The sequence below is a fragment of the Perca fluviatilis genome, chromosome 11 (assembly GCF_010015445.1).
Source record: "Perca fluviatilis chromosome 11, GENO_Pfluv_1.0, whole genome shotgun sequence".
Lineage (NCBI taxonomy): Eukaryota > Metazoa > Chordata > Actinopteri > Perciformes > Percidae > Perca > Perca fluviatilis.
Window position 1 is genome coordinate 18646433 of NC_053122.1, and position 13900 is coordinate 18660332.

The 13900-nt window shown below is 38.2% G+C and overlaps 1 protein-coding gene across 1 annotated transcript; it reads right to left on the reverse strand.

Moving 5' to 3' along the window:
* Nucleotides 1-648: 648 nt before the first annotated feature.
* samd7 (sterile alpha motif domain containing 7) lies at nucleotides 649-8764 on the reverse strand. The gene is made up of 9 exons (XM_039814523.1): nucleotides 8452-8764; nucleotides 4201-4332; nucleotides 3757-3880; nucleotides 3366-3490; nucleotides 3200-3281; nucleotides 2344-3017; nucleotides 2139-2254; nucleotides 1943-2053; nucleotides 649-1410 (listed from the first exon to the last, which is right to left on the reverse strand). The coding sequence occupies exons 2-9, from the start codon at nucleotides 4301-4303 to the stop codon at nucleotides 1174-1176; spliced, it is 1572 nt and encodes a 523-aa protein (XP_039670457.1). The 5' UTR covers nucleotides 4304-4332; nucleotides 8452-8764; the 3' UTR covers nucleotides 649-1173.
* Between the last annotated feature and the right edge of the window lie 5136 nt (nucleotides 8765-13900).

Below are 13900 nucleotides of genomic sequence, written 5' to 3' on the forward strand. Positions count from 1 at the left end.
TAGTATCGCGAGACTAACCGATTAGTAGTTGGAAAAAAAAAACACGGTAATTTTTATTTAGGTTAAAGTAAAACAATTATGCATATATGTGCATATCTTTTACCTTTGAATTTTATTTCCAATATACCTCAGTAATGTATTTATTAGCAGTGGTGGAAAGTAACTTAGAACATTTACCCAAGTACTGTAATGATACTACTACTACTACTACTACTACTACTACTACTACTACTACTACTACTACTAGTAATAATAATAATAATAATAATAATAATAATAATAATAATATCTGCTTCATTATGAATCATGCACAAGATGAAGGAGCTAATGGGATTACATTTCACTAGAATTGTACCCAGTGCAATTTCATGTGACAAATAAAAAATTATTGATTGATTGATTGAGTACAATTTTTAAGTAGCCTACTTGTACTTTACATGAGTATTTCCCTTTTCTGCTAGGCCTACTTTTAAAGCTAACCATAGGCTAACGTACGGTACTTCTATTCCACTACATATCTGAGGGAAATATTGTACTTTTTACTCCACTACATTTATTTGATACCTTTAATTACTTTGCAGATCAAAATATGTGATTCTTGATATTCACTTATTATTCCTTACCTTAACAGATAGATAGTACTGCAGGTTATATGTAGGAAAACACTTTAATTGCAATCTAACACACGAAAAAGGTATCAAACATCCAAACATCTTACTTAGATATTTCATTGTTCAATTATAAAACCATTCCCATAATATTTCTATGGTCCTCATGACAGCCTACTGGAGAAATGACACTTAGCATATTAAAAAATAAGTAAGTTTAAAGCTACACCCAGACATGTAGATATATGTAATTATATAAAAAAGAGAAGAAAAAAATATTGGACCTTCTTATGGTCTCATAACTCATACATCAGTTTCACTCCACTGATTAAAAAATATGTACATATTATGTAAAATACAAATATTCAGCAGACTCCTGGGCCTAGTGAAACTATGCATTAAACATGCACCCAGGAAGCAAATTGTCTGAAAAAAAGCCTCTTCAATCCAGTTAATCTTAATGTAAACAAATCCACCACTGTGGCGGTTCAGGTAGAGCCATGCTTTGCTGTGAGTGCAGACTGGGCCTGGTAAGATTTGCATCTTTCCACTTTATCAGTTCTGATCAGGCTGTCTCACTGCTGGCAGATGGAGGGGAATTGTTTTCTGTCTCGTGCAGGTGCTCTGTAGATTTGAGGACATCAGGGTCTCTTGGACTCGCCATCATGTCCTCGCTGTTGCAGTTAACAGGGGAGCCGATCTCTGATGAGCGGTCAGCGGGCTTCTCTGGAGTAGCCTGCAGGGTGGAGGTGGAGAGCGGCAGATTCCTCATGTACAACATGTTGCCCAGACGCCTGGACACCTGTGGAGGAAAAAAGAGAGTTGACACATATTAGACATATTAGTTTTTGCAAATGTGTCAATCTTTAAAGGAATGATGTACCTGTAGAGGACAGGAAGTGCTGCAGGGGGTGGTCACAATTATCACACCTGTGCACCAATCCAATCAGTATAATGGTTATGTAATGATGGCTAAGTTCCATTAAGCTGCTTCAGTGTCATGACTTACTGGGACACTTGAACAAAACCTAATCATTGATAATGTTATTAGTAACACCTGTGCTTTTCCTACTATGACAAGTCAAAATGTCTGCTGTGAAAAAGACCTATTCTACACCTGATACGATAATGTATCAGGTAATATCTCATTGAATTAATATGACATATTTGTACTTTATTTACCTAATATTGTCATATAATGACAATTAATAATAATAATATTGCTGAGATTTATATTAAAGTAGCACTCCTCCCCTCTCTATAGGGTTTAAGTCTTGATATAACTTTCTTTTATGACTTGAATGTTCAGGGCTCAGTCACAGTCTGTTTCTTACCTGTGAGCGGATCTTAAGAGCTGGTCCCAGTTTGAGCCCCAGTGTGTCCAGTAGATGCTCCTCTGACAGGAGGGGCAGCGTCTCCCCGTCAATCATGTGATCCTTGAACGTCTGCAGAGTGAAATCACACAACATTAGCACGACAAAGACCAAACAGAAAGAACTGAGACAGTTACAGAAAACTGTAGAAACCAACCTGAGCATATTCTGAACATGTGGGTATACTGTTAATAAAGTTGTAAACATCATTCACTGTCCACTTCCTTATGTCTTCGGGCACCTCGTCACCATTAAGAAAGAGATTGGGTGGACCTGGAAAAATAAATGTCATCTTTATTGGTGCTGTAATAAAATGTATTTGCTAAAAGAATATATATTGTGATCTATCTTTAGAAACTCACCAGGTGGAAGGAAACCATTTCCAGGGACTGGGAACATGTAAGGCATGCCTGTGAGCGCTCCACCAGCAGAGGGATACATGAATTTCTCCTGAAAAGCTGAACATTGACTGGATATGTCTTTATCATTTGCACTGCTGTTGGCCACATCTGACCCATCTTGACTGTTCACACAGGCTTTACGCAGGCCTGGGTCCCCATCTTTGTAGTTCTTCCGGCTTCCTGTGGCAAGGTCAGAGTCTATTTTTGCTTGATGGTGCGTCTTGCTAGTGGGACACTCCTCTCCCATGTCCCCCTTAGCCTCCACCTCTTTCTCTTCCCCTGATGTGGCTCCTGGGCTCTGCTCTACACTTTTATCTTCAGTATGGCCCTTCAGGTTGGACACATGACTCTCTGCGCTCTTGTGAGCGGTCGGTCTCCTACCAGCCCTGCGTCCCCTCTCTCTGTGCAGCGTACTGATTGATGGGTAAGGGCTGGCTGACATGAGGATGCTGTTGGAGTGTAGTTCATCCAAGGTGGGACGGTGGACGAAGACATCTTGGCCGTCTGGCATGCGTTGACGACCTCTAAATGCCATGGGGTTGGATGGGTACGACATGTGATTATCAATTCCCATAAGTCCCTTCTGTTGGGCATTCTCCATCTCCTTCTGGTGCAGGATGGCATTCATCTCCATTCTGAACATGAGCACACACAAATATTAGACATTTGTGCAACAGTGATGATGGAACCACATTATCACACTTTGCTATCAAATTAAATGATTAATCAAATGTCTCAGTTTTATTCAGCAAAATGTAATGTCTGTGTGTAGGTGGAATAGTTTGCTGAGATGCTGATGATATTCTGCACGCACTACCTGGCTATATTTTGCTTGTGAATGTACTCCTGTCGCCGGGCAACTGTTTCCATGGGCTCCGAAGGCAAGAAGCCGTAGCCAGCTGAGAAAAAGAAAAAGAAAGACTTGCTGTTAACGCTCATATAGACAGGCCGTTAGGTATGAATGTGCATCGGGCCATGCTCACCTGCTCCAGGAAAAGCTCTCCCAGGCAGGACATTGGCATGGGGAGGTAGAGGTGGACCCAGGTGAGGTCCCATGTGCATCTGTCTGGCCTCGGAAGCTACCATCTCGGAGGGGGGAACCAGCTCTCTGATGAAAGACAAGCATTGAAAATCAGTCATCTAGACATGATATCAAGGGACAAATAATCAGCTGTAACAACTGCTGTTTTGTCAATGACTAGGTATATTTTGATCTCAATAAAAACATTTCTCATTGTACAGAAACATGCAACAAATGTTTCTCTCAAGTAGCCATGTCTTTTTCGTTCATGCAACTGTGACTGACAATTGTCAAGAGGTGCCCTTCACCAGAGAGCTACTGTTTCAGTTTTAAGAGTGACTTCAGGTACAGACCTCTCCATGAAGCGAGGTTCGAACTGCGTTGGGACCCCCTGTAACCTCTGCTGCCCCTGAGTGAGGATCTGTGGAGCCATGGCCATCTGGTTCCTCATTATCATCTCTTGCCTCTGCCTCAGCTCTGCAAGAGTAGAAAAAACACCACAGGTCACCGGGAAGCCAGTTTAGCCTGAGATGTGCACCGACTGTGAAAGCTGGAGACAGCGGGTACAACTGAGCAGCTAACAATCCATTTAAATCAATACATGGCAGACAAGGTCACACAGTTAGTTTAACCTGTTTGGAGCTCCAGATTAAATTCAGACAATATAGACGTGTCTATATATTATACACACATTCTTGAGACCTATTTTTAACAGTAATAGTTTTTTGGACTCCTACTATATTTTATGTTTGTGTTGCTTCATCGTTTTGTGTTGCTTCATTGTTTTCATTTCTCACCTCCAGCTGACATGCCATTGACCAGACGGTACCAGTGCTTCTCATCCATAGCCCCCTGCTCTCCCAGAGCTGTCATCTTCCTCAGCTGCTCCCGTGGGGTCATGACACACACGACCTTTGACCTCCTGAACACTGTAAAAGTTTTAAAAGAGGGTGGAACATATAACTACTTTGACAAACTGGCTACTGTAATATTGCATGCTATATTGTAGTTTTGAAGTATAAATTCATAAAATAGCCACTGCTAATGCTTGCTCTTGGGGGAATTACTGGAATTATTGGGGCTTTGGAAATTATAGAGTGTGGTCTAGACCTACTCTATCTGTAAAGTGTCTCGAGATAACTCTTGTTATGATTTGATACTATAAATAAAATTGAATTGAATTGAAAATATTTAGCTTGGATAGACGTCTACATTTTGTAATTTCTTATTACTGCCACAAGGGGACAGCAAATATCTACACATTAAAGAGCCTGTTGATGCTCACTGAACTTTGTGCTACCATGTCATTTTATCAAAAGAAGAATATTTAATCCCACTAAAATACCAACAAAGTAACAACATTTGTCACTAAACTTGTATCATATATATATATATATATATATATATATATATATATATATATATATATATATATATATATATATATATATATATATATATATATATACATTTGTATAGGAAAACATTTTTTATTTTTTTATTTTATTCAAACAATCCTACTTAATTGCATAACAGTACAGAGGATTGTTTTTCTTTGGTTGCAGATGTCATGTGTCATGTTAGTGAACTTATTTACCTATTTGTGGTGTTTGTATTTAAGCAGAGCTGTGACGATTAAATATTTTTGTTGAGATTAGAACCGACTGACAAAATAAAATATAAATAATACAATATAACAAACAGGGATCCATGCACACACACACAAATTAATTCACTAACCTTTGATCCTTCCTCTCACCTCTTACCTCCACCCTAGCATTAAGCATTAATCTTAAACCAACCTTAACCCTAACCCTGACAGTAACGTAAACCTAATCCTAAACTTAAATTTAACACCCAAATCCAAATCCTAACCTAAATACTAACCCCTTAAAAAGTGAAGACCAGCACATACACACTTCAAATGGCCACAATGTTCTTGGCTGAGCCAGCAGTATGTGTAAACAAGCACAATACATTTAGACACCTCCAATTAGCTTCACAATGCAGAAATCCCATTACAAAATATGAATGAATATGAACCAGTTTGCTAATCCAGCACCAGACTGCACAGTATGCTTCTGGGTAGATGAATTTGAATCTGAACACAAGTTCACCTTTCATATGATATTAGTTTAAACTCATCATAATTGTATCTATCATCTAATCTGAGGGCTGTAATCCGCCTATTAGTCCTATAACAGTCTGCTAGCTACATCTGCTGACCTGCCTGAGACCGCCCATCCAACCCCCATCCCCAAACTCCCAGGCCCCTGCTACCACCAGGATCCTATTAGCTAAGTCCTGGCTATACAGCACTTTAAAGGGATGTGTTGAAGGTAATCCGCACGTTTAGAGTTTTACCCTCAGCAAACCTTGCCTGTAAGCATCCCGGACAATACACCCTAAGTGCTAAACCTATTAGCCGCCATTAGCTTTCAGGATGTCCTTAAAACACCTTGGGGATAAATCTGGGGATGCAATCGGTTTATGTGGAGCTATGTGGCGCGAACACACGCACCCTGCCTCCACCTACTTCTCTGCCAATGTCACAACAGCTAGCATCAGCAAATAAGAAGAAATGTATTTCAACATTTATGTCTCTGTTATTCCCAAGTGGGCACTAAACTCTGAGCCCCTGGGCATTGTGTAATGTATTATCGCCATTCTCTCCACTGGGAATTCATGATTTACACTTTCATGTGTGATACTGTTTGTATTTTAAGATGATAAGACTTTTTTTTTTTTTTTTACATTCTTAAGGATTACATATAGAAAGTAAAGTAAACAAAATGGAGACCAAAATATTTAAGTTTGATCCCTGAGTTTCTTCAGCGACAGAAAAAAGTAACCCAAACTGTGACAGGCTGTTGCCTTAGGTCAAATGGGGCCTTTGTTAACACCAGATTGTGCCTCCCATGTATCATTGCAGCATTACGTGTCATTCACAGAGCTAAGCTGCGAGGTTTTCAAAAAAGTAATATGATTTTTAACACTTTTTGAAGGTATTTACAGAGTCATAAAAGACTCTTTCAACAATCTGGATGAAAAAGTATTCTGTCTGCTGCACGATGAAAAAAGATTTTTAACTCATTTCCCAAGCTGCGACTTATTTTCTAATCCAACAAAGATGTTTTTGCTCAATTTGCCTAATGTGAAACAGGTACAAATTTTATTATCAGTAACATCAGCAAAGGTCTTGCACTTTGAGGAACAATGTTTCCAGCTTGTCTTTATGGTACTTATTTAGTTATTTTATTAGTTATATTAAGTTATTTTAATGTGTCTAATGTATGTATTTGGTGATTTAATTTTAATTTGTATGTTGCACTGTCATCTGGATCAAAACACTATTCAGTCTGTTGCACGATAATGATTTTTAAACCGTTTCTTAAGATGTGACTATTTTCCTTCAGGTAGCATGCAAGCAAGCAAAAATATTGACGTGTTATTTTGTATGAAAATGTAAAATATTGGAAAGAAACATCAATATACTAATGTGTTGAGTTTATTTACCATTTTTGTCAATACACAAACTTTAGGAACCTGCCTCGGTGAGCTGTGACAGGAAACTTAACATTCATACTGTATACAAATAATATAACCATATACTGTACATAACATATACAAATTAAATTAAGATAAAAGAAAAGCTAAAGATAAAAAATACCTTAAATTGAGAGAAGTTTGCTGATAATGCTACTGATAATATTTTTTAATTGTGTTTCACATTGTGCAAATTGAGCAAGAAGATCCATCTCCCATCTTTGTTTGGATTAGGAAATAATGTCGCAAATATAGAAAACAGGTTCAAAATATTTTTTCATTGTGCAGTGGACAGAATATTTTTTCATGCAGATGGTTAAAAGAGTCTTTTATGATTCTGTAAATACCCTCATAACAAGAGTAAGTGTTAAACCGCTTTTTTTTTTTTTTTAAAGATTGTTGGGTAAATCGCATGCTTAGCTCTGTGACTCCAATGCAGAGGTAAGACATGAGAGGCACATTGTGTTATGTGGAAACTTGGAGGAATTCTTTGTTAAGGCCTGTTTGATCACAGCTAACACTTTTATTAGGTTTTGCTTTAAGTTTTTTAAGTGAAGTTGTAGACTAAAACTTAACGTATAACTCTGTAACACATCTCCTAACTTCTTACAGAAGCTTACATGGAAGTTTCAAGTGGCATTTTGTGAGTGAAAATGTCATTACAGGGGAGTTCTTGTCTAATATTTCCTCAACAAACAGAGGCCACACTGCAGCTGCCAAATCTGCGGATTGGAATCTTTGGATTTGCTCTTGCCTGGTTAATCTCATTACAAGAATGAATTAAGGGAAAAATTGCTGACGGCTTAGATGGAGCCCTGAGGAGGTCAAATCAGACAAGACAGAAGTATTGTCTAGTCCTTCCTAATCCCCCCTCACACAACATACACATGCTAAATCCATGTTATATGCTGTCAATTAGAAGAAGCAGATTAGATTTTATGAGAGTTGTAAGTGGGCGAGCTCCAGGTAGTATTGATTAAGAATTACTTGTGATGTCACAACTCACATGACAAAATGCTAGAAAAAGATGATTAAAAAGATAAAATTAAATACAAATTAATATGTAGAAATATACAGAATGAAGTAGACACAAATCATCACAGTTAAAAAGAACCACAGACTAATTCATCATGTATTTTAGCGTTATTTTCATTTCAATAAGTGCTATTTATAGAATCAGGGCTAATTTTAAGGGTAATTATGCAGAGTTCAAGGTTGTTCCTCTAATCGCATTGGCCCTTAGATTAATCACTTACTGATCCTTTTATACAGTTTACTGCTAATATTATGGATGGCAAGATTTACCATTTGAAGGTTTTGTGATGCAAATATTAAGCTACGTGCATGGATTTTTAGGTTGTTACTGTTATTTTTTATCACATACTGAGGCACTTAAGTAGACTTACAACTAAAATACAACCTAAACAAATCAGTCACAAAGAAAAAAAATGCAGGAGGAGAATGAATAATATCGAACATACCTAAAGTTTTGACAGACTTACCTTCAAGCTTGAACCAGTGAGCAGAGATTGGAACAGGTTTTGTCCCAATTCAGGTAAAAACACAAGTCAAAAATGTGAAGGAACAACCTTTGGATAGTTCACAGACTGTCTTTCTCTACTGTCCTTCTTGACTACTGAGCACAGTCTGCTGCCAGCTAACTGCCTTAACTAAAAAAGACCTTTTAAATACCGATTCATTTCATCTCCATTAGATGGCCTTATCTCCTGCAGTAAGTCCTCCCTGTCCTGACATCACGATGATCTCCCATCCAACTGCTTGCCGCACCTTGCAACTGATGTGTAATTACTGAAGCAGCACTGGTCCTAAGCATGGGGTGCTAAACCTCTTTCAACGTTTACCTCACTAATCCCTTGTTAGCACTTTAGACCATAGTTAAGACACCTAAATGCTTAGCTTCCTTTTCCAGTGACAAAATGTCCAACCCCTCCTTAACTGCTCTGTGGCCACATGCAGAGAAGCTACATCATGCTGGTTATAGACTTTAACAATCCAACAGATCAGTGTTGTTTTTGGTATTCCTCATGTGTAGTTTTGGTGTGAGAAGTATGTTGCTCCCCATGGTGCCAAACATGCTTGGTGGTAATTTGCTAGAAATCAGACTGAATGTTGGCTGGATGATCCTCTCAGACCTCTTAATCTGACAGTTTGTGCTCACCAACCGCTTAAAGCAAGGCCCTGCACTTCTTTGAATAGTGTTTTCTTTAATGCCGGATGGGCAGAAAGGTGTGGACAGTTGGTGGGCTGAGTGGTGATTTTGCTAAACAGCAGACATGGTTTAAAAAAAGGTGTGGGGGGGGGCAGTGTGGTGTTTCTATCTGCTTCTCTACATTCTGCAGGACAGCAAAGAGATCCTGAGAGTTGAGTGAAACTGGTGGTCAGTGAACCCCTGTCTTGTTTAATATATACAAACCCAAATAAACTCAGTTTATTATGTACACCAAGCTGTATGATCATTTTGGAGGCTGCAGTTTGTGGTGCTGTTGAATTGCATTATACTGACAGGTGTACTATTATTAATGCACCACAAGCTACATCCTCTAAAATGGCAGATGAATCAACACTCGGGATTCCATAAAAACTTATTATAAATTAAAACCTTCATGAAGGTAAAAAACTGTTAGAGTCAGTGACTAGGACCTGCATTGCTTTATAACAGCTATAATTAGTTGACATAACAAGAAGGGCCATATTACAGTATAAAAACACTGAGGTCATCAGTCACCCAAGTCCAATTATATTTTATTTTCTGACAGGAACGTTTACATGCTAGATGAAAGCCTTCGGGCTACAAGCAGAGAGGATATTCTGGAGGAGAAATCCTGAATCTTTTATTTATGTATTTATTTATGAGAAGAATTTAACTGACAACAGGCCTCTTGGAACCACAAAACCCCTGAAAGAATATAGAGGCTATAATAAGAATACCTTTATTTAGAGTATATAGTATATTTATATAACAGTTACAAAATGCTTTACAATAAAAGTATATTAGATGCAGAACTTAAGATATAACAACAAGGAATCATATTAATAATTCACACAAATAAGATGAGTTTGCCTAGAGTTGCACAGCTGAGGGGCCTGTACTGCCGATACCAGATGACTGCATGCTTTGCTCTAGGGGTGGCATCTATATCGTGAATAAAAGGGGACCCGGAATAGAACCTTGGGGGACATCATGTTTTGTTGGAGTGTGTGAGAACCAACAATCATAACATGTTTATAGTTTCATTCCTCTAATATTTATTGTAATAGTTAGTGAACCTCTGAAACCTATGTCTATTTAATCTACATACTGAGTTGCAGACGCATCACTGTTTTGTTAACAAGCCCCTTAACTTCACTTTAAGTTTTATTACATTCACTATAAGCAAAGTTCCTCAGATAGTAGCTTGTGCAGTAGACTAGTAGGTTGATCATTTTTACTGAAAAGAGATTAATAAAGGATTTAGGAATTAAAAGAGCAGAGCATTAGGACATCTAAACCGCTAATTTAAGAATCTCCTGTGTGTAAGCTTTTTATAAGGGATTTATGTCCTTCTTGTTTGCACCCAGCATTATAGAGTCACAGTTAGGGATCAGAGCAGGTTTAACTTCCAGAAACAGGCCCGGCTATAAATTCACAGAGTCCATGCAGACTTCTGTCCATCTTTTAATTGCAGTGACAATCTGGCGTCCGGATCTCTTCCTGTATTTTCCCTCATTGAATGACAACTATACCACATAGCTGTAATCCCTTAAAGGTGGAAGTCTTTTACGCTCAGTGGAAAATCTTGTTTAGGTCTTGATTACCATGAGATCCCGGGCAGTAGGATTCTTCAGGATAAAGAATCACTGAAATAACTGACCAAGCACAATATATAATATATATATAATAATATATCTGAATTGCAATGCTTTACACTACTTTTGCGTTACTTTCACCAAAATTACAGCGGAAGTAGGCTATGACTTGACAGGTAGCTTGGGAATTTCACCATGGGATCAATAAAGTCTCATCTTTATCAACTTCAATACATCATAGTTTATTCATAAGTTTTTGTATAATTATAATTACCTGTTGGGACACAGATGCTGTCCGTACCGTCCCAACAGCACCTCGCTTCAACGCAACGAAATTACTCATGAAAATAATGTCCATCTCGCAAATGTATCCGTCCATGCAGTCATCTCAACCACCAAATTCCAGCAACAGGAAATTTGCATATAGAGCTAACCACTCCACATAGGATGCCATTTCTACTGTACACCTGACTCTGTCACATTTGGAGGAGAAAAACACCTATGCCAGGCTTCTCTTCATCGATTTTAGCTCGGCCTTTATCACCATCATCCCACAGTAATTTGTTAATAAGCTAGGGAGGCTGAATGTAGACCCTGGCATCTGCTTCTGAATTCTCAACTTCTTGTCGCAGAGACAGCAGAGAGTCCCCTCAGTCACATTAGCTACAAGAGACAGCGATAAAGCGACAGGCTGCCATTCATTTTCAATTTGAGTGGCCGTTTGCCAGCGACAAGCGACGAGCTTGCTGCTGCCACGAGCAAGGCGGGGCCAAAATAGATAAGAAGTGTATTTTATGCAAATGCTGAGCGATGCGACAAAGCGACTGCCGGAGACAATCGGAGTGAAGGCAGCGTGAGGGCAGCGTGACGTATGTACGCTGGTTGCTCGAGTCGAAGAAAATCATTCAAGATGGCGGAAACGCTTCAGGACATCGTATTTCTGTATATATCTGATATGTTTGGCATTTTATCTCATATATTTTGTTACCTCTATTGAGAAATAAATACTTTTAATCCAATCCAATCCACCTTTATTTATAAAGCACCTTAAAAACAACACTGTTGACCAAAGTGCTGAACACAGTCTATGAATAAACAATAACATACAACAGAGGCACAACACAAAAATAATAAAACAATAGAAATAAATACAGCAATACAAAACTCAAAGTCAACCCTCAAACTGAGTTAAAACTGAGTTAAATACAAACTGAGTTAAATACAAAAACATTGTTCTTGTGACTTGAAAATACCTCTGAAGTGACTTGTAAGACCTCTTGCAGATACTAGGCAACATTAAGCTACTATCGATACAGAAGCGTCACCGTGTAAAACGTTCACAGAAACAAATCGATCAAACTTTAGTTCCGCAAAGCTGTGAGAAAATGGAGGAAAAACTTATTTTAGTGGTGTCCACGTTCAATGACAACTTCACATTAACCAGGATGACATTACCAGAGGATGTCTTTGTCATGACAATTTGACATAATGTCATCCTGATTAATGTCAAGTTGTCTTAATAAGGACACTCCAAAGAAATTTAATGTCAAGTTGTCATGACAAATACATCTTCTGGTAATGTCATCCTGGTTAATGTCAAGTTGTCATTACAAAGACATCCCAAACTAATTTAATGTGAACTTGTCATGACCAAGACAACTTCTGGTAATGTCACTTTGATTAATGTCAAGTTGTCATAATCAAGACAAGCCCAACAATGTCAACTTGTCATGACAAAAAACGAATTAAACTTAAAGACAGAAGTCATAAACGTTTATGACATGTTTATAACGTTTATGACACGTTCATGACAGTGTCAGGTTATAGTTAGGACAGTGTCATGTCACGATTATGTCGATACCTTCAAGTGTTACCAAAGTCTCATACGGCTGAAGTGAGACAGCGTAACAGTCAGTGCTTCAGTTTACATTAACTGCGTAGGGCTCAGGTCGGGTTTGGACATATAAAAGAGCCCAGCCACAGTTCACTGTCACTAATCTCACTCCTCTACTCTGGTTCCACCGGCTCTTCATCCTTGCTGCCAGGTTGCTCGCTATTTGGTGCCATCTGCTGCTGTGAATGTATATTGAAATTTAAAAGTGTGGACCGAAAGATAAGACGATCCCACCTTTTCAGACATATTTCCAGGCTTATATTTGGGCCAATACGGTAATAATCCTGGAAACAACATTGATGACTTTGATTTGATGATGACATTGATTAACTAGACAAAATGTCAATGAGTTTACAGATGTACATTAGTTGCAGCAGCAGCACGATGCAGACTCACGTGCTTCTACTGACTGTAAATTTCACTTTGCGCGTAGACCTGAGGATGGTACGGTGGCCCTGAAGTGCAAATCACGACAGCAAATAGGAAAACACGACAACAAATCACAAAACACAACGGCAAATATGAAAACACTTCAACAAATCACAAAACACAACGGCAAATAGGAAAACAAAACGGCAAATAGGAAAACAAAACGGCAAATATGAAAACACTTCAACAAATCATAAAGCACAACGGCAAATAGGAAAACACTTCAACAAATCATAAAGCACAATGGCAAATAGGAAAACACTTCAACAAATCATAAAGCACAACGGCAAATAGGAAAACAAAACGTCAAATATGAAAACACTTCAACAAATCATAAAGCACAACGGCAAATATGAAAACAAAACGTCAAATATGAAAACACTTCAACAAATCATAAAGCACAACGGCAAATAGGAAAACAAAACGGCAAATATGAAAACACTTCAACAAATCATAAAGCACAATGGCAAATAGGAAAACAAAACGGCAAATATGAAAACACTTCAACAAATCACAAAACACAACGGCAAATAGGAAAACAAAACGGCAAATATGAAAACACTTCAACAAATCAAAGCACAACGGCAAATAGGAAAACACTTCAACAAATCATAAAGCACAACGGCAAATGTGAAAACACTTCAACAAATCATAAAGCACAACGGCAAATAGGAAAACAAAACGGCAAATAGGAAAACACTTCAACAAATCATAAAGCACAACGGCAAATAGGAAAACACTTTAACAAATCCCAAAACACACCGACATTAACTTCTACCGGAAAAGGTAGGGCCTATCTAGGAGAGGACGGACCCTCCTGA